Below are 23,268 nucleotides of genomic sequence, written 5' to 3'. Positions count from 1 at the left end.
GGCAGCCTCTCTCCTTCCTATCTGTATGTGCAGCGCAGATGCAGGGGGCAGAAGTGAGGACATGAACTGCCACCACATGCTCAAGGTCTCAGAGGCGGGTGGGCCGGGCCAGCAGCAGCTCGGTAGCCCCATGTGGAACTGCTGCTCTCCATTCCTACAGGCCATGAGACCTCTGCCAATCACTTGGCATTCACGGTGATGGAGCTGTCCCGCCAGCCTGAAATCCTGGCAAGGTATGGAATGGGGAGATTTGGGGGTCAGGTAGTGGCTCCCCTTGAAGCTGGTGAAGGGATTCACTGATGTCTTGTTCCTAGAAGACAGACAGCTCCAGCCTCCCACCACGGAGCCTCCTCCAGTGTGTCCTGCTTCTCTTTACCCCAGGGCCTTTGCACATGCCAGTCCCTCTTCTGGAAGCTCCTCTCCTTGCTTTTCTCTTAGAGAACTCCCTGTCCAGCTCCACAGAAGCCTTCTCACACCCCTAAAGTAGTCATTCTATGTTTTCCCCTCCTAGCTTCCTTCCAGCTCATGAATGCCTTTTTCTCCTGGGCCGGTTTGCTTTGAGTCTATTTCAGTCATGAAATTAAAGCTCCAAAAAATCAGGGATCGTGGCTCTTTCCCTCTCCACACCATGCTCAGTGCCTGGCCAGGGGCTGGCACTGAGAACTGAACAGAATTCCCAACTCAGCATTGAGGAAGGGCTTATATTCAACTTGAGAGACAATGGAGGGTGCCTGGAGATGGCCTTTGAGCTGGGCCATTGGTTTCCTTAAATGCAAACGGTTGCGCAAACCAACTGCACCAATGTGAAAGCACTCTGAAAACCCTGATAGGCTTGGGGTGGGAGCCCTGGAGGTGGGGAAAGCCTTGATTACAGTTATTAATTGGCAGTGTCCAAGGGCAGATGTGAATGATCGCTTGTGAGGATAAAGTGGTTGGTTAGGGTTTTAACTGTATCTGTAATACAGATACATAAAAAAAGAACATAAATATGCTCTTTATAAAAATTTGGAGAAAGCAGAAAAATTATACTACTACTACTACTACTAATAATAATAACAATTACCGGTATTATTATTATTCTACCCACAGTGCCCTTCCCCCTGGAGGCAGCTCACAACTAGCTACTGAATTTCACCATGTGAATTTTCACCGCATCGCCCCACATTATTTATTATAAACTCTTCTCCCAAATCCGCTCTTTTATATTGTGGATATAAACAAACACACACATACATGCATAAAATTGGACATTGTAATTTTTTAAGGGCATAGTTCAGTGGCATTAAGCACATTCCCATTACTGTGCAATTATCACCAGCATTTCCAGAACTTTCTCATCATTGCAACTGACACTGTCTCCAGTAAACGCTAGCTTCCCAATGCCCTCAGCCCGTGGCCCCATTCTACTCTCTGTCTCTGTGAATTTAACTTCTCTGGGGACCTCATACAGGAATCACACAGTAACGGACGTTTTTGTCTGGCTTATCTCACTTAGGATAATGTCTTCAAGGTCCGCCTTTGTTTTAGCAGGTGTCAGAACTTCCCTCTCTTTTAAGACTGAATAGTATTACATGGTAATAGACCACATTTTGTAAAAAGATTTTTTTATTTGAGAGGGAAGGAGCAGGGGGAGGGACAGAAGGAAGGGAGAAGCAGACTCCTCACTGAGCAGGGAGCAGGACATGGGATTCGAGCCGGGGACCCTGGGATCAAGACCTGAGCTGGAGGCAGATGCTTGGATGACTGAGCTGCCCAGGCGCCCCATGGACAGACCACATTTTGCTGGTCTATTCATCTGGTGACGGACACTGGCGTTGCTTCCGCCCTTCGGCTACTGTAACTAATGCAGCCATGAACTTGGGTGTACAAGTATCTACGAGCCCCTACTTTCTATGTGGGGGCACACACACCCAGAATGGCACTGCTGGAGCATATGGTAATTCTACATTTCCCGTTGGAGGAACCGCCATCCTATTTTCCATATACACCTGCAGCGGGTTCCATTCCTACGGACAGTGCACAAGGGTTCTGATTTCTCCACATCCTTGCTAACTCTTGTTCTTTTCTGCCTTCCTTGTGGGTGTGACGTGGTCCAAACCCACTCTTGGTGCTGCATATTCTTCTTCTTTTTTTAAAATATTTTATTTATTTATTTGACAGACAGAGATCACAAGTAGGCAGAGAGGCAGGCAGAGAGAGAGGAAGGGAAGCAGGCTCCCCGTCAAGCAGAGAGCCCGACGCGGGGCTCGATCCCAGGACCCTGGGATCATGACCCGAGCCAAAGGCAGAGGCTTCAACCCACTGAGCCCCCCAGGCGCCCGCTGCATATTCTTCTAACGGTCCCCGTCATTCCTCAGCCAGCATCCCTGCACTGCTCATTCTGTTTCCAGCTGTCGGCAGCTACGAGCCAGGCTGAGACAGGCTGCTTGGTGCAGAGAGCTGGATCGGTGGTGCGTTTATTTTCTGCCACCAGTTCCGAGCAGCAAGCACGAAGGGGGAATTCGTACAGGCCCTGGAACACAGCTGCCAGCTGCTCAGGCATCTCGGTTGGGACACGGCAGTTCCTGGATGTCTTCAACGAAGGGGCGGACTGTGCGTGCGTGTGTACGTGTGTCCGTGCACGCGATGGGCTGTCCCAGGAGGCTCACTTCTTGCTCCCCTCCATCCCCCCTTCCTAAAACTAGGCGGTGGGGGGGGGACCTCTCCTTGGGGACGAGCTTGTCTTCATCTGCCCCAACAGGCTGCAGGCGGAGGTGGATGAGGTCATCGGTTCTAAGAGGCACCTTGACTGTGACGACCTGGGGAGACTGCAGTACCTGTCCCAGGTGTGGGGGCGGGAGAGAAGCTTCTGGGCACTTGGGGGTGGTTCATCAAGCCAGGCCTTCTGCACCTGGAACCCTTTCATATGGGTGTTCTCTAACTTCACTGCACGTGAGAATATCCCAGGAGATTAAAAAAAAAAAATTCCCATGATCAGAGCTGCCACGGATCAATGACATCAGAGTCACTGGGGCAGGAGGGGCCGTAGCCTTTGTAAAGGCCTCCCGGGTGACTCCAGTGTGCAGCCTAGGTGGGGAAGCAGCCCTCGACGGAATGACGCTGTTTGCACGTCCCAGCCAGGCACTTCCAGGAGCCTCAAGCCAGCGTCCAGGGGCCAGCCTCAGCGGCCCCCTCCCCACCCCAACAGAGCACAGCAGGAGGCCTTGCTTGAGCTCAGGGGGGCCCCTCTGGGATGGTGGTGCCCTGGTTCAGAGAAGGCCTGGGTCCTGGTCCAGGCTCCTGGTCCAGGCTCTGCCACAGGGGTTCTGCCCAACTCCCTTCTCCTTTTGGGTGTCACTTTCTCCTGTGACAAGAGGGCTTGGACAAGAAGCTGAGGCTAGCTTTGCAGGGGTCTGGGACCCAGTCCTGGACATGGGTGCATATTCAGCCCTGGGAGTGGGAGCAAAGGTGGGTCCAGGGCACGCCACTAGCGCCATCTGGGGAATCTCCTGACTTCTCTCCTTGTCTCCCCATGTGGCTTCTGTAGGTTCTCAAAGAGTCGCTGAGGCTGTACCCACCAGCGTGGGGCACCTTTCGCCTGCTGGAGGAGGAGACCTTGATTGACGGGGTCAGAGTACCTGGCAACACTCCGCTCCTGGTGTGTGGGGGCCCTCCCTGCCTGCCCCCAGCTCTGAGGTCGGGATGTCTGTGGCCCTATTGTCACCACTGGGGGTTCTCATTCAAGCTGCACTATAGCCATGTGAGGTCTTTCTTCCCTTTCACACAGTCCAGTGTAAGGTTACAGTGGATGATTCTGGAAGGGAGGCACCTTGTTTACATCTGAGGACACTGAGGCGTAGAGAGGTTAGGTCACTTTCCTGAGGTCACATAGCCGGCCAGGGACAGATACAAGATGTGCCCAGTTTCACAGCTGACCCCAGGCTCCCCTCCATCCCCCCTTCTCCAGTTCCTTCTCTCTCTCCTCCACCACCCCTTCTCCCGTGGAGGTGACTTCCCCCCTCCTCTCCTTTACTTGTTTGGTTTTGGTTTTTTGTTCTTTAAAGAGCACGCACGAGAGTATGACTGGAGGGGCAGGGAAGGGCAGAGGCAGAGGGAGAGAATAATCTTTTTTTTTTTTCAGTTATAGCATTTTGCCTTTATTTACTTTTAAATTTATTTATTAATTATTTTTATTAATGTATAATGTATTATTAGCCCCAGGGGTACAGGTCTGTGAATCGTCAGGCTTACACACCTCACAGCACTCACCGTTTCCCATACCCTCCCCAATGTTCATAATGCAACCCCCCTCTCCCTCCCCCCCTCCCCCCAGCAACCCTCAGTTTGTTTTGTGAGATTAAGAGTCTCTTATGGTTTGTCTCCCTCCCCATCCCATCTTGTTTCATTTTTTCCTTCCCTACCTCCCAAACCCCCCACTCTGCCTCTCAAATTCCTCGTATCAGGGAGATCATATGATAATTGTCTGTCTCTGATTGACTTATTTCACTTAGCATAATACCCTCTAGTTCCATCCATGTTGTGGCAAATGACAAGATTTCATTTCTTTTGATGGCTGCATAGTATTCCATTGTATATATATACGCCACATCTTCTTGATCCATTCATCTGTTGATGGACATCTAGGTTCTTTCCATAGTTTGGCTATGGTGGACATTGCTGCTATAAACATTCAGGGTACACGTGCCCCTTCAGATCACTACGTTTGTATCTTTAGGGTAAATACCCCATAGTGTGATTACTGGGTCATAGGGTAGCTCTATTTTCAACTATTTGAGGAGCCTCCCTGCTGTTTTCCAGAGTGGCTGCACCAGCTTGCATTCCCGCCAACAGTGTAGGAGGGTTCCCCTTTCTCTGCATCCTCGCCAGCATCTGTCGTTTCCTGACTTGTTAATTTTAGCCATTCTGGCTGGTGTGAGGTGATATCTCATTGTGGTTTTGGATTGTATTTCCCTGATGCTGAATGATGTTGAGAATTTTTTCATGTGTCTGTTGGCCATCTGGATGTCTGCTTTGCAGCACTGTCTGTTCATATCCTCTGCCCATTTCTTGATTGTATTATTTGTTCTTTGGGTGTTGAGTTTGATAAATTCTTTATATATACTAGCCTTTATCTGATATGTCATTTGCAAATATTTTCTCCCTCTCTGTTAGCTGTCTTTTGGTTTTGTGGACTATTTCCTTTGCTGTGCAAAAGCTTTTGATCTTGATGAAGTCCCAATAGTTCATTTTTGCCCTTGCTTCCCTTGCCTTTGGCAATGTCTCTAGGAAGAAGTTGCTGCAGCTGAGATCGAAGGGGTTGCTGCCTGTGTTCTCCTCAAGGATTTTGATGGATTCCTTTCTCACATTGAGGTCTTTCTTCCATTTTGAGTGTATTTTTGTGTGTGGTGTAAGGAAATGGTCCAGTTTCATTCTTCTGCATGTGGCTGTCCAATTTTCCCAACACCATTTGTTGAAGAGACTGTCTTTTTTCCACTAGACATTCTTTCTTGTTTTGTCAAAGATTAGTTGACCATAAAGTTGAAGGTCTATTTCTGGGCTCTCTATTCTGTTCCGTTGATCTATGTGTCTGTTTTTGGGTCAGTACCATACTGTCTTGATGCTGATGAGAATGATATTTGCTTTGTAATAGAGTTTGAAGTCTGGAATTGTGATGCCACCAACTCTGGCTTTCTTTTCCAACATTCCTCTGGCTATTCACGGTCTTTTCTGGTTCCATATAAATTTTAGGATTATTTGTTCCATTTCTTTGAAAAAAAATTGATGGTATTTTGATAGGGATTGCATTAAATGTGTAGATTGCTTTAGGTAGCATAGGCATTTTCACAATGTTTGTTCTTCCAATCCATGGGCATGGAACATTTTTCCATTTCTTTGTGTCTTCCTCAATTTCTTTCATGAATACTCTATAGTTTTCTGAGTACATATTCTTTGCCTCTTTGGTTAGGCTTATTCCTAGGTATCTTATGGTTTTGGGTGCAACTGTAAATGGGATTGACTCCTTAATTTCTCTTTCTTCTTTCTTGTTGTTGATGTATAGAAATGCAACTTATTTTAGTGCATTGATTTTATATCCTGACACTTTACTGAATTCCAGTATAAGTACTAGCAGTTTTGGAGTGGAATCTTTCAGGTTTTCCACATAAAGTATCATATCATTTGCAAAGAGTGAGAGTTTGACTTCTTCTTTGCTGATTCGGATGCCTTTAATTTCTTTTTGTTGTCTGATTACTGAGGCTAGAACTTCTAGTACTATGTTGAATAGCAGTGGTGATAGTGGACAGCCCTGCTGTGTTCCTGATCTTAGGAGAAAAGCTCTCAGTTTATCCCCATTGAGAATGATATTCGCTGTGGGTCTTTCATAGATGGCTCTGATGATATTGAGGTATATATCCTCTATCCCTACACTTTGAAGAGTTTTGATCAAGAAAGGATGCTGTACTTTGTCAAATGCTTTTTCAGCATCTATTGGGAGTAACATATGGTTCTTGTTCTTTCTCTTGCTAATGTATTGTATCACATTGATTGATTTGCAGATGTTGAACTAACGTTGCAACCCAGGAATAAATCCCACGTGGTCATGGTAAATAATCCTTTCAACGTACTGTTGGATCCTATTGGTTAGTATTTTTGTGAGAATTTTTGCATCTGTGGTCATCAAGGATATTGGTCTGTAATTCTCCTTTTTGATGGGGTCTTTGTCTGGTTTTGGGATCAAGGTAATGCTGGCCTCATAAAATGAGTTTGGACGTTTTCTTTCCATTTCTATTTTTTGGAACAGTTTCAGGAGAATAGGTATTAGTTCTTTTTTAAATGTTTGGTAATATTCCCCTGGGAAGATGTCTGGCCCTGGGCTCTTGTTTTTGGGAGATTTTTGATGACTGCTTCAATCTCCTTACTGGTTCTGGGTCTGTTCAGGTTTTCTATTTCTTCCTGCTTCAGTTTTGGTAGTTTACAGGTCTCTAGGAATGCATCCATTTCTTCCAGATTGTCTAATTTGCTGGCGTAGTGTTGCTCATAATATGTTCTTATAATTGTTTGTATTTCTTTGATGTTGGTTGTGATCTCTCCTCTTTCATTCATGATTTTATTAGTTTGGGTCCTTTCTCTTTTCTTTTTGATAAGTCTGGCCAGGGGGTTACCAATCTTATTAATTCTTTCAAAGAACCAGCTCCTAGTTTCATTTATTTGTTCTACTGTTCTTTTGGTTTCTATTTCATTGATTTCTGCTCTGATCTTTATGGTTTCTCTTCTCCTGCTGGGTTTAGGCTTTCTTTGCTGTTCTTCCTCCAGCTCCTTTAGGTGTAGGGTTCAGTTGCATACTTGAGACTTTTCTTGTTTCTTGAGAAAGGCTTGTATGGCTATATACTTTCCTTTCAGGACTGCCTGTGTCCCACAGATTTTGAACTGTTGTGTTTTCATTATCATTTGTTTCCATGAATTTTTTCAATTCTTCTTTAATTTCCTGGTTGACCCATTCATTCTTATTAGGATGCTCTTTAGCCTCCATGTATTTGAGTTCTTTCCAACTTTCCTCTTGTGGTTGAGTTCTAGCTTCAGAGCATTGTGGTCTGAAAATATGCAGGGAATGATCCCAATCTTCTGGTATTGCTTGAGACCTGATTTGTGACCTAGGATGTGATCTATTCTGGCAAATGTTCTGTGTGCATTAGAGAAGAATGTGTATTCTGTTGCTTTGGGATGAAATGTTCTGAATATATCTGTGATGTCCATCTGGTCCTGTGTGTCATTTAAAGCCTTTGTTTCCTTGTTGATCTTTTGCTTGGATGATGTGTCCATTTAAGTGAGGGGTGGTGTTAAAGTTCCCTACTATTATTGTATTATTGTCAATGTGTTTCTTTGATTTTGTTATTAATTGGTTTATATAGTTGGTTGCTCCCATGTTAGAGGCATAGATATTTAAGATTGTTAGAGCTTCTTGTTGGACAGACCCTTTGAGTATGATATAGTGTCCTTTCTCATCTCTTATTATATTCTTTGCATTAAAATCTAATTTATCTGATTTAAGGATAGCCACCCCAGCTTTATTTGGATGTACCTTAGCATGGTAAATTGTTTCCCACCCCCTCACTTTAAATCTGGAGATGTCTTTGGATCTAAAATGAGTTTCTTGTAGACAGCATATTGATTTTTTTTTAAAATCCATTCTGACACCCTATGACTTTTGATTGGGGCATTTAACCCATTTACATTCAGGGTAACTATTGAAAGATATGAATTCAGTGCCATTGTATTGCCTGTAAGGTGACTGTTACTGTATATTGTCTTTTTTCCTTTATGGTCTTCTTCTTTAAGGCTCTTTCTTTGCTTAGAGGACCCTTTTCAATAATTCCTGTAGGGCTGGTTTGGTGTTTCCAAATTCTTTTAATTTTTGTTTGTCCTGGGAGCTTTTTATCTCTCTTATTTTCAATGATAGCCTAGCTGGATATAGTATTCTTGGCTGCATATTTTTCTCACTTAGTGCTCTGAATATATCGTGTCAGTCCTTGAAGCCTGCCAGGTCTCTGTGGATAAGTGTGCTGCCAATCTAATATTTCTACCATTGTATGTTACAGACATCTTGTCCTGAGCTGCTTTCAGGATTTTCTCTTTGTCACTAAGACTAGTAAGTTTTACTATTAGATGATGGGGTGTGGGCCTATTCTTATTGATTTTGAGGGGGGTTCTCTATGCCTCCTGGATTTTGATGCTTGTTCCCTTTGCCATATTAGGGAAATTCTCTATTATAATTTGCTCCAATATACTTTCTATCCCTCTCTCTCTTTCTTATTCTTCTGGAATCCCAATTATTCTAACATTGTTTCGTCTTATAGTATCACTTATCTCTAGAATTCTCCCCTTCTGGCCCAGTAGTTGGTTGTCTCTCTTTTGCTCAGCTTCTTTATTCCTCATCATTTGGTCTTCTATATCACTAATTCTCTCTTCTGCGTCATTTATCCTAGCAGTAAAAGCCTCCATTTTTTACTGCACCTCATTAATTCCTTTTTTGACTTCAGCTTGGTTAGATTTTAGTTCTTTTACTCCAGAAAGAGATTTTATTTCTCCAGACAGGTTTTTCTCTAATATCCTCCATGCCTTTTTTGAGCCCAGCTAGCACCTTGAGAATCATCATTCTGAACTCTAGATCTGACATATTACCAATGTCTGTATTGATTAGATCCCTAACCTTCGGTACTGCCTCTTCTTCTTCTTCTTCTTCTTCTTCTTCTTTTTTTTTTTTTTTTGTGGTGAGTTTTTCTGCCTTGTCATTTTATCCAGATAAGAATATATGAATGAGAGAATAAAATACTGAAAGTGTGGCAAAGACCCCAGAAAAATGTACACTAACCAAATCACAGGAGACCCCAAACTGGGGGGAGAAGAAAGGGGGTAAAAAGAAATTCATACACACACACACACACACACACACACATATATATATATATATATATATATATATATATATATATATAACTGGTGAATAAAACAGAGCCACCCACTTGATTTTGGGCGTATTTTGATCTCTTAGAAGAAACTACCTCCTAGAATTTTAAAGAAAGAAAAAGTTATATATATATACGGAAATAAGGATAAACATAATGAAAAACATAATGAAGGGATGGAATATGACTGTAAAGATGAAAATTTAAAAAAAATTCTATAAAAGGAATTGATAAGATAAGTTGGTTGGAAAAAGAAAGAAGATAAAAAAATGGGGAGAGAATGTGCACAGGCTGGAGACTAGAATAAAGCCATGTGCTATATTTAGAGTATATCTTGATCTTTTAGAAGAAATCGTATCCCAAAATTTTTTAGGAAAAAATAACCCTATATGTATAAAAAAATAAGGTTAAATACAATGAAGGATAAAATATGACTATAATAAAGAAGGCATAAAATATTTTTTTTTAGAAAGGTAGTGTTAAGATAAACTAGTTAAAAAATGTTAAAAGAGGAAAGAGGAAAAGTTAAAAAAAAATCAGAATAAGAAAAAAATAAAATTAAAAAAATTTAATTTAACTTTGAAAGATTAAAGGATCATGGGGGAAAATGCCATGAATTCTATGTGCTGCTTTCCCTGAGCTGTGGAGTTTCACAGTTCTCACTGATCGATGACCTTGGTCTTGGCTGGATATTCTTGCTAATCTTCTGGGTTGCGGTGATTCTCAAATGTCTTTACCTGAGGCAGAATCGCACTGCCCTTGCCAGGGGCTGGGCAGAGTGATCTGCTTGGGTTCGCTCTTGGGAGCTTTTGTTCCCTGAAAGCTTTCCATAGAGCTCTGGAGGACAGCAATAAAGATTGAGGCCTCCGGCTGGAGGAGCCAAGAGCTGGGGCCCCCACACCTCAGTGCGCCCTCAGAGGAAAGGGGTCAATCACTCCCATCTCCCTGGTCTCCAGCCGTGCTCTGGCTCACCTGGCCTGAGACCAAACATTTCGGTCTCTGGCACACAGCCCTGTCTGGAGTCTCCAAACCCAGCATATTCCTGCCTCCAGAGGAGGAAGGTGAGTCTCCCAGATGTGCCACTTGTGGGGTCCCTGCTCAAAGAGCAGTGGCCTGACTATGCCATGGATCATGGTTTAAGGCAACCCCGAGCTGAGAGCTCATTCCTCAGCTTTGTCTCTGTAGCTGGCTTCCCTGCTCTGCTACCTGGGAGTTCTGCTGCACTCAGACAGCCCTGATCCTTCTGTGACCCCGCAGGACTTGAGACCACACTCCCTGCAAGGGCTCCACCCCTGCCTAGCCACTGGAGTGATGTCCCTCAGTGGAGCAGACTTCTAAAAGTTCTGATTTTGTGCTCCGTTGCCCACTGCTTCCCGGGAGCCAGCCCCTCCCCCCGTGGTCTACCTTCCCCTCACTTTGGAGTCACTTCTCTGCACGTCCTACCTTTCAGAAAGTAGATGACTTTCTGTTCCTAGAATTGCCACTCTTCTTTTCAATCTACTATTGAGTTTGTAGGTGTTCAGAATGGTTTGATGACTATCTTTCTGAACTCCTGCGACCTGATGTCATTTCAGTCCACTACTCCTCTGCCATCTTGCCTGGGAGAGAAGAATCTTAAGCAGGCTCCATGCTGAGCATAGAGCCCAAGCGGGGCTTGATCTCATGACCCTGAGATCATGACCTGAGCCAAAATCAAGATTCAGATGCTCAACTGACTGAGCCACCCAGGCGCCCCTACTTGTTTCTTTGTTTACACATGCATTCTTTTACTCCCTCATCGGGCATCCCTTCATGCACAGTGACCTCCCAGAAACCCACCCCCAAACTAGAAATGTGTCTCTGTCCAGCTGCCCTCCAGAAGCAATCACTGTTCTGAATTTTGCCATCACCTCGCCTTTTCACGTGCATACACATGCATGTGTGTGTTGTGTGTGCCCACATGGTAGTATCTCCCAGGATTGCTTTGTGACTGCGGGCCCTCAGTTCCCTGCTGTATCATATTCTGCTGTGTGTAGACCAGCACCCCGTTCTCGATTCTGGGTCAGCGGGCATCCTGCTCTCCTGAGCACTGCTCGTGACCATTCTTGCCAGCGTGACCAGTGGACGGGGCAGACAGGGATGAGAGGGCTGGGATGTGGGATATCTAAATGGTCAGCTTGGTAAACTAGTGCCAAAGTGTTTTCCAGAGCACCTGGGCCAACCCAGATGCCCACAGATGTGGTTCCTTATCCTCCCCAGCACCTAGTATGGTCCAGCTGCCTTTTTTTTTTTTTTTTTTTTTGCCAATGGAATAAGTACAAGGAAGGTACTTCCCTGAGGTCTTGATTTGCACTTTCCTGGTTCCTTACTGTGAGGCTTGCAGCCCTGTGTTCCTTTTCTTCTTCTGGGTTGTCTCATCCCTGTGCAGAGCTCTCTTTAAAAATTCTTATGTTAATCCTTTGTCAGGTATGTATGTTCCAAATTTCGTCTTTAGCTTTGTGGCTTCTCTCTGCTAAAGCATTTTCAATGATTTGAAGTTCTTCATTTTGTAGTAGTGCCTTCTCTTGTTTTGTCTTAGGGACCCCCCCCCCCCGCCCCGAGCCCCCATCCTCTGCTATGCCCTCTCCAGCATGTATGAGGTCAGCATTGTCACTTAGAATGTCTTCTAACAATTTCACATTTTTCTTTTGCAAGTTAAGTTCCTATCTACCCGGAGTTGATTTTGTGTATAGTGTGAGGTAGGGATCTGGTTCTGCCTCCTGGGGCTGCCGGAACAAAGAACCACAGAAGGGCACTTAGTGGTGGAAATGTCCTTTCTCACAGTTCTGGAGGCTGGGGGTCCAAGTTCAAGGCAAGATTGGTTTCTCCTGAATCCTCTCTCCTTGGCTTGCAGATGCCACCTTCCCACAGGGTCCTCCCAAGACCTCTTCTGTGTGTGTCTGTCCTAATCTCCTCTTCTTCTAAGGACATGAGCCAGACAGGAGTAGGGTCTGCCCTAATGACCTCATTATAATGAGTATCTCTTTAAGGAGACTATCTGTCACATTCTGAGGTTAAGACTTTAACATAAGATTTTTTGGGGGACACAGTTCAGCCCAGCACATGATCTGATTTTATTTATAAAGGAAAGCGACATGCCTCCGGTTCTATCCATTAGGCAGCCCCCTCCCCTCTTCCCCCTCACCCGGACTTCCCAGGACTCTGCTATGCCCTCTCCAGCATGTATGAGAGCTTCCCGATATGTGTTCTTTATTCTGTTTATCTACCCCCTCCTTTTTTTCTGCACAACCCTGCACCAGTACCACCTGCCTGTGACCCAGGAGGTGGTTTAGAATCCCCTTACGTCTGGCTGGGCAGGGGTACAGATGTGAGGGCCTTGAGTGGCAGACCCCAGCTCCAATCCCAGACCCTCTCTGGCAGGCTGAGTCATCTCTGGGCCTCAGTGCCGTCCTTTTAAGATGGGGATGATGATGCCTGAGTCATAATTTACTGAGAAGAGTCAAAGAATGACATATGTCACGTGTCTGGCACAAATCCCTAGCACACAGTAGGTGCTCTTCGCTGATCTCAAACCCCCTTTCCACCTTGTGCTCCCCCTCACTTTTCAGAGCTTCATTCCAGGCCCTCCCTTCACCCTGCCTGCCTTGGACTCTCAACACAGAGAACCAGGGGACAGAGTGGGCTCAAGCAGCTCTTTTGTGCAGGAGTAATGAGGCAGAGGTCGGGACCCAGGGCCCAAGTTATGGGGCGCACATATGGCCCATGGAGGTTAGGGGCACGGAACATTAACCCCAGTAGGGAGACAGCTGAAAGCGTGGTGGGGACCTGCGGGTTCTCTGCCTCACTCCCCTCCCCAACCCCCCACCCCTGAGCCCCAGATGCAAACCTTGTGCTGAATCATGGCTCTCAGAGATCTTGAAAAAGATGCTCTCGAAGCAGACCTGAGTTTGAATCTCAGTTTGGCCAGGTGACTTCAGGCAAGTCAGCAATTTTCTCTCTGAGCCTCAGTTTTCTCATCTGTAAAACAGGGCTAGTCGTGGTCCCACCACAGCACAGGGCCAAGCATGGGATGATGCTATAGCCAGCTGGCCCTTGTTGGTACCCTGGGCTGCCCCCTCCCGTCATCTGAGGCACTTTCCAGATGCTGGTGGAGTCCCACACTGGCCCACATGTGTGGGTGGAGTAGAGGGAAGGGGGTCTTCTGTGCTCCTGGTCCCTCCACGGGGTGGCCCCGGTGGGTCGGGGAGGTGTGAGGGTGCTCATGTTTGGAACCAGAGACAGCTGGATCCTCTCCCCTCAGTTTAGCACCTATGTTATGGGGCGGATGGACACGTACTTTGAGGACCCACTGACTTTCAACCCTGATCGCTTCAGCCCCAAAGCACCCAAGTAAGTCTTTCTTCAAGCTGTGCATGTGCCAGAAGAGTGGCCCAGGGACCCCGGGTCTGAACTGCCAATGACCCCTGATCCCATGTAGCCTCTCAGATCACTGTGAGGGAGTCGTGGTTCCCTGCCCTGCCTCCTTTCATGGAGAAGAAATCACAGCGCAGAGAGGTTAGGTAACTTGAACAAGGGCACACAGCCAGGAGCCGCAGAGCTGCGGTTTGAGGCCAGCTCAGACTGGTTTCAAAACTGGGCTCATAACCCATCCCCTTTACTGGGAAACCCTGTGACTGGCGCCAGGGGACTGTCCCTCCCCCTGCCTTGATGGTCCTATCTGAGAAATGGGCACCCTCTGCAGCTCGCTATGGGGGTGAATGCCTGAAAGTACAGTTGGGGCTGGGGGTGGTGGCCAGGGTCCGGGGACAGGCCACCTGCGTCCAGACCCAGACCCAGACCCTGCCCAGAACTGCATATGTGACTGGTCGAATATAGAAGTGCCATCGGATTGCAAGCTCTTTAGTTCCTCCTTCTGTGAATTGGGGATAATAACGACTCCTTCTGGAAGGCTCCGGAGAAGGCTAGAATGAGAAAATGCTGATGCAGAGCCCGACAGAGCCAGCTGTTGATGTTTTCAGTGCGTGCACAAGCCAGCCGTGGTGCATAGCCATTCGTCCGCGGGGGATGGGTTTGTCACCGCTGGGGTGGGGGCGCTGCGGCTGGGCGGCCACCTCCTGACCGCTCTCTCCCTGCAGGCCGAGGTTCACCTACTTCCCCTTCTCTCTGGGACCGCGCTCCTGCATCGGGCAGCAGTTTGCTCAGGTAGGAGTCCAGGTCTGGGGTTTCTGCCGGAAGCTGGCTTCAGGGCTGGTGTCTCATCCCGGGCCAGGAGGCATTTCTGAGCCCTGCTCTGGGACCCTTGGGCGGGGGGAGGCGGAGGGAGGCGGAGGGATGGGCCAGCCGGCTGCAGGCTCTGCTGCACGCTCATGCCCCGGCCTCCTGCCCGTCCTCACTTCCGCACACAGATGGAGGTGAAGGTGGTCATGGCCAAGCTGCTGCAGAGGCTCGAGTTCCGGCTGGTGCCCGGGCAGCGCTACGGGCTGCAGGAGCAGGCCACGCTCAAGCCGCTGGACCCTGTGCTGTGCACTCTGCGGCCCCGGGGCTGGCAGCCCGCACCCCCACCACCCTGCTGAGTGGGCCTGGGGTGGATGGGACTCATCGGGCAAGGGCGCCACACCCACGCTCCTCTGCAGCCCCATGGCCCCCCACCCTGCTCCCCTGCCCCCTTCCTCAGGGGCACCCTCCACGCTGGCTCCCAGTGGGTCCCCTGCCAACCACCACCTGCTTCACAACCCCGCCCTCGCCCAGAGCTCCCTGCCCACTGCTAACTCCACGCCCCTCCTGGACTGGCCCCCGCCTAATTCCCAGCTGCTGCCCAGATGTGCGGTCTCCTACCCCGAACCTCTTTGCATAGGCCACTCCCCCTGCCACACACCCTAACTCTTGCTCACTTCCTAAAACCCTCTTCAGGTGTCACCTCCTCAAGGAAGCCCTCCCTGCCACGCCCCGGCCGGGCCAGGGGCCCCTCCTACTCTGTGCTCCCTTGGTCACCTGTGCTACCTCTAACACCACACTGACCACACTGTATTGTGAGTGTCCTTTGATGTGACCGGCCGCCCTGCCAGGCTGTGAGCGCCTCATGGGCTGCCAGGTCTGTGTATGATTCGTCTCTGAGCCTGCCCCCGGGCCTGACCCAGAGTCGATGCTCAATAAATATGTGTCGACTGCATGAATGAATGGTGAAACCCAGCCAGAGCGCTCGGGCCTCAGTTGCTCATCTGGTAAATGAGAGCGGTGTGGAGGCCAGTCCGAGGGCTCACGAAGCCTGGAAGCTAAGCCCGCAGCTAATCCCAGACATCTTGGGAGAAGACTGCCCAGGGGGTTTCTGTGTTAGGAGAAACATATTCCCTTTGTTGGAGGCAAGACCATGTTTCTGTGTGTGGTGTGAGGTTGGGATTGCAGGCAGGGTTTTGAGAGCTTGAAGTGATAGGGTCCAGGGCCCTGGGATCTGTGAGGTCTAGGCGACTCCCAATAAGGTGCTGATACCCCAGAGGGCCTCACACAGCCTAGAGCCCCCAGGACCTCTCCTGGGGACAGCTTGGTGGAGCAGGGCACCTGAATGCCTGGCCTGGCACCTGCTCCCTTCCTCCGCACCTTCTGGCACAGCGCTTCCCCTCCTGACCAGCTTGGAGGAGGCGAGACTGGGACTCCCACAGTGGGGGAGGTGCGTGGGTGGGGGAGGTGCGTGGGTGAAGATGTTGTTCTTTTCTCCCCAGGGCCTAGAGGTGGCCAAGGGGCAGTAAATACTAGACCAGCCACATCCTCTGGGCCCATCCAAGGAAAAGGACCCCCTGAGTTTCTCCTTCAGCACATGGGAGCATGTTTTCCTGCAGAGAAAACCAAACACCTGAGCCCACTGCCTGGGGTACCTGCCCTGGAAAGGGCCCCTCTCTGCACCAGGAGGGCATAGATTTGGGCTGGCCCTTGCTTTACATCGGTAACTCAACGCTTGTGCAGTCTTGAACTGAGACGATCTTCCTATTCTGCAGAAGAGGAAACCAAGGGTCAGGGGAAGAAGTGACATGCCAGTACAGGTGGGTATATTGTACCAGAGTAGAGCTAGGCCCCCAGCCCAGGGGGGTCATGGGACTGGTACCTGTAGTCTGCCTGGCCTCTGGGCAGAGGCTCCGGCCTCCAGGACACTCTGTAGCTACAGACGGCCTGCACACGGAGTGCTCCCGCTCCCCCAGCCCTCCGGCCACACTGAGCACTGGGTGAGGCGCTTCTCAAGCTACACTCCCACCCAGTTCCCTGTCTGGGGGGCTCCAGACCCTCCTGTGGTCTGAGAACAGTGTGCCTGGGCTCTGCCTCCAGCGCCTGGCCAAATTCAGCCTTTGCTTGTCTCTCCTCAGCTCTAAAGCGCCCCTTCCCACGGCCACCCAAATGCCACTGTTCCGAGCCTTCAGCCTTGCTGTGCTCCCAGGGACCTGTCATGCAGGGACCCCTAGGCCCCGACCTCTACAGCCGTCTCTGAGGTTCACCAGTCCCCCTGCAGCCCTCCAACAGCCCCACGGCTGCCCCATCCCACAAACTTTATGGCCCACACGTACCCTAGGCACGCCCACTAGGCCCCCAAGCCAGCCACCCCACACCAACCCCCCAGTTCTCCACAAGCACCCCCTGCTCCATGCCCTACGTCCTGCCATGGCTCAGCTTGGCCCCACAGGACAGAACTTCCTTCAGTGTATGTCTAAGAGGTCCACAGGCTACCAAGCCTCAGCACTCCAGGGGCATGACCTCGCATTGCCTGGAGGGGTCGGCTCCCACTGAAACTTCAAATTGCCTTTACCATGCTCTGACTTAGCAGATATCTATCCATTGCTGAACCTGAGTCTTCACACCATTATTTCTTTAAGTCCTCCTGAGTATGACCCATTTCACAGATGAGAAAGTTAAGGCCACAGCACACAGCCCGGCCATAGTGGAGTAAAGACTCAAACCTGTAGCCCCTTGCACTCCGGCTTTCCACCATCTCAGTAAACCCTGTTGCTGAAGGCCTGGGCTTGCCTCCCGGGGCTGGAGGCCTGAGGTGAGTGGGAAGAGCAGAACCTGCGTCCCGCCCCGCGCTGCTCTGCTGTCATTGTCTGTGGGTCAGCGCACCCATCCTGACCTTCCGGAGCCACTTTCTCCTCTGTTAAAAGGACTTTCTGAGTGAGCACGTGGTTCTCGGGCTTGGCTGTGTCGACGAGTCGCTTGGGCCAGCTGGATCAGCCGCTGGGGTGGGACCCCGAAGCCTTTCCTAGGCCGCCTGGGGAGACTCCAGTGTGCACAAAGATGGTGTCAACCCTGGGGACCCAGGCCAGATGGAAGGGATTAAAACCAAGGCCTTGCAGCCAGGCTTCGTGGGGTCAAATCCAACCTGCACTGTCCCTTTTATGTTTATTCGACTTGGGCCTCAGTTTCCCCGTCTGTAAAGGAGGACGGATGATAGGAGATCCTAAGACTGAAGGGAGAATATAGAGCGTGAGTATCTTTATCGCTCATGACCTCTAGGGAAGGAAGGGCTTTCCTGGGAGGCCAGGCAGTGCAGTTCCCAGAAGAGCCACACGGTGGCGCCCCGGCGCAGCTCTCGGGTCGGCGCGACCGCGGCAGGCTGAGTGGGCGGTGCCTCCCCTTCCCGCGGGGACCGGAGGCCCGGAGGGGCGGGGCTCGCAGCATCGCAGGCCCAGCCTCCTGGGGGCGGGACTAGCCGGGAGGGCGCAGACTCCGGCGGGCCCAGGCGAGGGTGGTCTGTGGGGTCCGCGGGCCACTCGGGTGCGGGTGGGCAGGCGGGCGTCGCCATGCCCCCGTCGCAGGTGGGGCCGCCGAGGCGCGGCAGCGGGTGGGCTCCTAGAGGGACAACCTCGCAGGCGGGCGTGCCGAGACCGCGACCTCTCCTGGCGATGGGCTGGATCTGGCGGTGGGACGCTGGCCGGTCCCGGGGAGCTTCGGCAAGAAAAGCCCCGCGGAGGAGAAGCCCACTGAGAGGGGGACAGGGGAGCAGGCGGCTTCCTCCTGCCTGGGAGAGCTGGGGGGGGGCGGGGGGCAAGGGCCATTCGGGGAGGAGCTGCTCTAACACTTAACTTGCTCTTGGCCGAACTGAAGCCACCACCAGGGCCCTGCTGCTTGAGGGTCCTGGAAGCTGGTGATGAGGGGGTCTCCCGGGTGGCCTGTGGCCAAGGTCAGGCTGGTGGTTGGACCCGAGAGCCTTGGCCTGCCTGCGCTGGGGCTGAGAAGCCTGGTGCAGCTGTGGGAGGTTTTCTTCCTCTCTGCTGTGCACACTAGGACAAGAGGCTGGCTCTGGAGTCACCTAGTGGCCCTGCTGGGCCTCAGAGGTAGCCAACGTGAGTGGACAGAGGGCCACAATTAGCTGACCCCCCCCAGGCAGGTTCTGGATGGAGCTTGGCCCCTCTGATTGTCTTGGCCAGTCAGGCCTGGTGTCCTTTATGGTGGCCCAGAGTTTGGTAGGGCCACCCCGGGTCAGCCGCATGAACAGTATGGGTGTGTGTTTCCTGCATGATTAATGAGAGAGAGCACGGCCACCTGGAGGGGACCTCAGGACGGGAGCAAGAGGGCGCTCAAGCCAGTGGCTCTTCCTAGTTTCCTCCCCTCTGCAAAGGGGAGGAAAGTTTGCTTTCCTCTGGGGCAAGAATCCTGCTTCTTCAGCAGGCTTCCTGATGAATGTGCGACCCAAAGGAGGCTCTCACCCCCCTGGGGCAGATGACTCCTAAATCCACATGTCTGCCCGGAAGTCATCCTGGGCTCCAGACAGCCTTGGGCATCTCCGCCTGGACCTCTAAATATAACCCGAGCTTGGGGGAGGGGCAGACACTGGGGGTATTTCTGGCAGGGAAGGGAGACTTATTGCCCAGGGCCATTTCCCTGAATCAGGGCTGGGGTGGGTACACGTGGGGTCAGGGCCCTTCCCTGGCCTGGAGCTTGAGGAATATTTGTTTCTCCCAGAACACGGCTTCCCCTGCACTTCCTGTCCTTGCTTGAGGAAGCCATGGTCATCCCCCTGGTGTTGCCCACCTTAGGTAGTCCCTGCTGGTGGGCCGGACCCTGGGCCAGCCAGGCAGAGTAGAGTCACCGCCCGGACGAGGTAGCCAGGGGCAAGTGTGCCAGTCCCTGTGGGGGCGCCTCAGAACCCCAACCCTGTGCCAACCTCCCAAGCCTGACCTGGAGGGTGGTCCTTGGGCCACAGGACGGTGAGGCCAGGCAGGAGCAAGGGGGACACTGGGGCCTTCCGTGCGGGCGCCTGGCCTCCCAGGTGGGGTGTGGAGGGTTCTCGCGTCAACACTGTGCAGACAAGGGCAAAGGACTAGACTCCCCTTCCTGTTTGGCCCAGCTCCTCTGCTGGTTTCTGCTTTTGGGGACAGAGCGGGACGATGCCAGCAGCTCTGCGAGGGCTCCTCTAACCCGTGCCCAGGGGGAGAGCCCTTATCTGAGCCCCTTTGGTGGCCCTGGGTGAGGAGGAGCCCGAGATACCATGAAGACGCGAAGATGCCTCCAGCTCACGCTGCCCAGCTCTGAGCCCGCTGCGCTGTAAGCCCGCCCCTAGGAGGCGGGGCCTCACTCCTCCTGTGGGGGGTCTCACCCCTGCTGTGAGCCCCAGAGCCCCAGGAAGAGGCCAGAGCCTCCCCAGCAGCCCCATGTCCCCGGAGCCACTCCCACCCCTCACACTCCCCAAACGAGGGCTGCTCCTTGGCCCCCACTCAGAGGTGAGGACGTTGCCTGCGAGGACCCGAGAGCAGCCCCCCCCTCCCACCCCAGGAACGCCTCCTGCTGCTGGACGCCGCCCTCTGAGCGTCTCTGCGGGCTGCGAGCATGGAGGCTGTGGGGCTCCTCCAGGGCCCCCCCGGGCGGCCGTCAGCCTCAGGCACCTGGGCTGGACAGGGGCCCCCGGGGGTGGGAAAGCAGCTGCCAGAGCCACACCGCACGTATGTGTCTGTGTCTACTTGTGTCTCGTATCTCTGCGTTTCTGCAGCCTCCCTGCCTCCTCTATGTGAGTCCCAGCGGCCATGCCTGTGTGTCTGAGGCTGCCACCTGCGCTGTCAGGAGGGTCTGTTGGAACCTAAGGCAGCGAGCGAGCAGACCCCGGAAGGGTCCTGAGGCCCCGTGGCGCCCAGGACTCACAGTGCGGCGGGCCGCACCCTCCCTCCGATGTCTGGGAGGTGAGGGGCCCTGCCCCAGCTCACACATCCAGGAGGCCCCCAGTGTGGACATACACTGTCCTTCCTCATGTCATGGCCACTGAGGGCCCAGGCGAGGCTCTGTGTTCAAAAGTTTCCTGCCTCTCTTTTGTGGGGGGCCCAAGGCCCAGGAAGACAGGATCTCCAGCAGGGAGGAGTTCCTGGGCCCCCCGAGACCGGCAGGTGTCCATGTGAATCTGGGGTGAACAGGTGAGCAGGCAGGAAACGGGCCTCCTCCCTGACCCCAGCATGCTGGGGCGCCCCCCCACCTTTGATCAGGCCAGCCCGGACCCTCCTTTCCTCCTTGCGGCAGCAGGGCTGGCGGGCTGCAGTGTGTGGGGGGGATGTTGCCCTCCCTTGAGACCTTGACGTGAGGCAGGCCTGGAAGGGGCCTCTCTCAGAGCTGGCCCCACTGTAGTCCAATAAATGTGTTTACACCCCCCACACATACATGCTCACCCCCCCCACTCCCCTGCACGCATACACGTGCTCCCACACATAGATGTGCACACACCCGTGCTCACTTGGCCCGTGCCCACCCATGTGCATTGTCACACATGTGTTCATCAGCGCACACACAGCCACACGTTTGCACTTGAGTGCCGTGGCCCATGGCTGCTGTGGTGACCTCAGGAGCAGAGGAATCGAGTTGTTTTTTTTCCCCAACACATGTTCCCACAATAAAAAAACAACCAACAGGAAAGTGCTTGGGGTCGGGGACAGGAAGGGGAAGTGGCCTGTGCGAAGGGAGCCAGCTCTAGCGGGGGGACACGGGGCGGCCTGTTCGGGGGGGGACTCAGGGGCCGGACAGGCTGCTGGCCACAGGGTGGGGAGGTGGAGGGTCCCTCCAGGGCATCTGGGCCTTGAGGCTCATCCCACCGCAGCCTCCCACTTTCGGATGAGAAGCCGAGGCTGGGGTGGGCTTGTCCCTGTCTCCAAGGAGGGCTGGCAGAGTGGCGTTCGGCCCCGGGCGTGCTGACCCTCCGTGCATCCTGGTCGTGGTCCTGCGGTGGTCCCAGCAGCGGTGGAGGTGAGGGAGGGCCTCGGTCTGGGACGCCAGGTGGCTTGGCGGGACTCTTTCTGTGGCATTGCCAAGTGCGTCCGGCCCTGGACACAACCCGGCCCCCCTGGACTGGGCTACTGGCAGTCAGCAGACGCCCGAAGGCGCGTTCCCCGTGTGCTCCTCTGTCCACACCTCTCGTGCCAGGTTGCCCAGAGCAGGTGCTGCAGAAGACGAGGGCCGAGCGTGGGCCCCTGGGACCAGGCACGCCTCTCGCCAGGGACTCTGAAGTCCTTCCTGCCCTCAGCCTGGCCCAGGGCCAAGTACACAGGAGGTGCTCCTACATACTCCCCCGATGCAGAGGCAGAGGTGCGGAAAGGGGCTACGACCTCCTGGGCAACCCCAGGAGCGGGTCTTTCCCCACCCAAGGGCTGAGTGGAGGGGTTGGCGGGTGGGCTCCACTGCCCCTTCCTGGTCCCACACCCCCCTGGGGATGAAGCTGCCCCTTGCAGAGATGGCCACACTGTTGCTGGCTTCATCTCAGGTAATCCTCAAAACCCGCAGGTGAGACTCTGCCCCATGTGCAGGTAAGGACGCCCTCAGGAGCCTCTCCTCTCCCTGCTGACCTGCATCCGGTTTCCACTCAGTGAGTTTCCACTCACTCCCAGAGCGGCCCTGGAATGGGATCTGGTGGGGGGGGGCTGCCCAGGGTGGAGGGAGGGGCTGGGGGCTTCCAGGGACAGGCCCTGCCTTGCTTCGTCTCTCTCTCTCCCTTTTTTCTTTTCTCACTTAAAAATCTCAGGAGGGACCCACGACAACCAACAGTCCTTGTTTGCCTATGATTGAGGGTTCCCAGGAGACAGGCAGGATTTCCAGGGCCGAAACAGGGCAAAGCCCATGGAAACCAGGACAAGTTGGTCACTCTAGAGGGGCCCCAAAGGCATTGAACCAACCCAATCTGATGCTTGAACTCCCTCCCCGTGTCCTCTTGCAGTGGTTGTCCAGCCCTGTTTACATACCTCCAGGGATGGTGAGCTCATTATCAGACAACAAGAGCCAACCAAGAGGTGTGCAAAACCAGGGCCAGGCACTGACTACAGTGAGGGCACATTGTGCAGGAGAATGCAGGGTCCCCTGGCCCACCTTCAAGGACAGTTAGACAAGGCTACACAGAGGAGGAGAAGGGGGAGGAGGACAGAATTCCTGACCAAGGGAACAGCACAGGCAAAGGCCAGGAGGCCTGGAACAACCTTACAGGGATTGACTTCCTACGCTGTTATCTCTGACAGCTAGTGTGACTCTGCAGGTCTCCCCCACCCCATCACCAAAAGGCAGTTCCTTTGGAACATGGTGGCCTGGGCCCTCCTGTCTGAGTTGGGAAACCTGTCTGAGCCCCAGGTGTCTGAGTTGGGAAAGGCCTCAGTGTCTTTGAAGGGCTACTGTATGCCTCTGATGCTGTTCCACCCCCCTCTCATGTTTCTGAGGCTCATGGACCCTTGAGCACCAGCCTCTGCCCCCTTTTCCAAGAAGCCTCCTCTGACTTCCCTAGCCCTGATGCCTCCCCTTCCACAAGTACCAGCCTCCTCTCCTTGGGATGATCATGACCTCCAGCCCCTGCCAGGGATGCTTGGCCATCTCCAGTCAGGCTTCCCCAGTTCTTATCTTCGTAACTGCTGGT

At 52.3% G+C, this 23,268-nt stretch overlaps 1 protein-coding gene across 1 annotated transcript in view; it reads left to right on the top strand.

The window, feature by feature from the left end:
* Positions 1–15,588, top strand: part of LOC122893909 (cholesterol 24-hydroxylase) — a 33,550-nt gene extending 17,962 nt beyond the window's left edge. The window contains exons 10-15 of the mRNA XM_044231224.1: positions 161–233; positions 2,741–2,825; positions 3,527–3,637; positions 13,720–13,808; positions 14,555–14,621; positions 14,825–15,588. Of these exons, the coding sequence (XP_044087159.1) occupies positions 161–233; positions 2,741–2,825; positions 3,527–3,637; positions 13,720–13,808; positions 14,555–14,621; positions 14,825–14,992 (593 nt within the window). The 3' untranslated portion in view covers positions 14,993–15,588. The remainder of the gene's footprint in view (positions 1–160; positions 234–2,740; positions 2,826–3,526; positions 3,638–13,719; positions 13,809–14,554; positions 14,622–14,824) is intronic.
* The last annotated feature ends 7,680 nt before the right edge of the window (positions 15,589–23,268 follow it).

The sequence above is a fragment of the Neovison vison genome, chromosome 13 (assembly GCF_020171115.1).
Source record: "Neovison vison isolate M4711 chromosome 13, ASM_NN_V1, whole genome shotgun sequence".
Taxonomy (NCBI): domain Eukaryota; kingdom Metazoa; phylum Chordata; class Mammalia; order Carnivora; family Mustelidae; genus Neogale; species Neogale vison.
The sequence above is the reverse complement of the archived record's forward strand: the minus strand, read 5'-3'. Positions and strand labels throughout refer to the sequence as shown.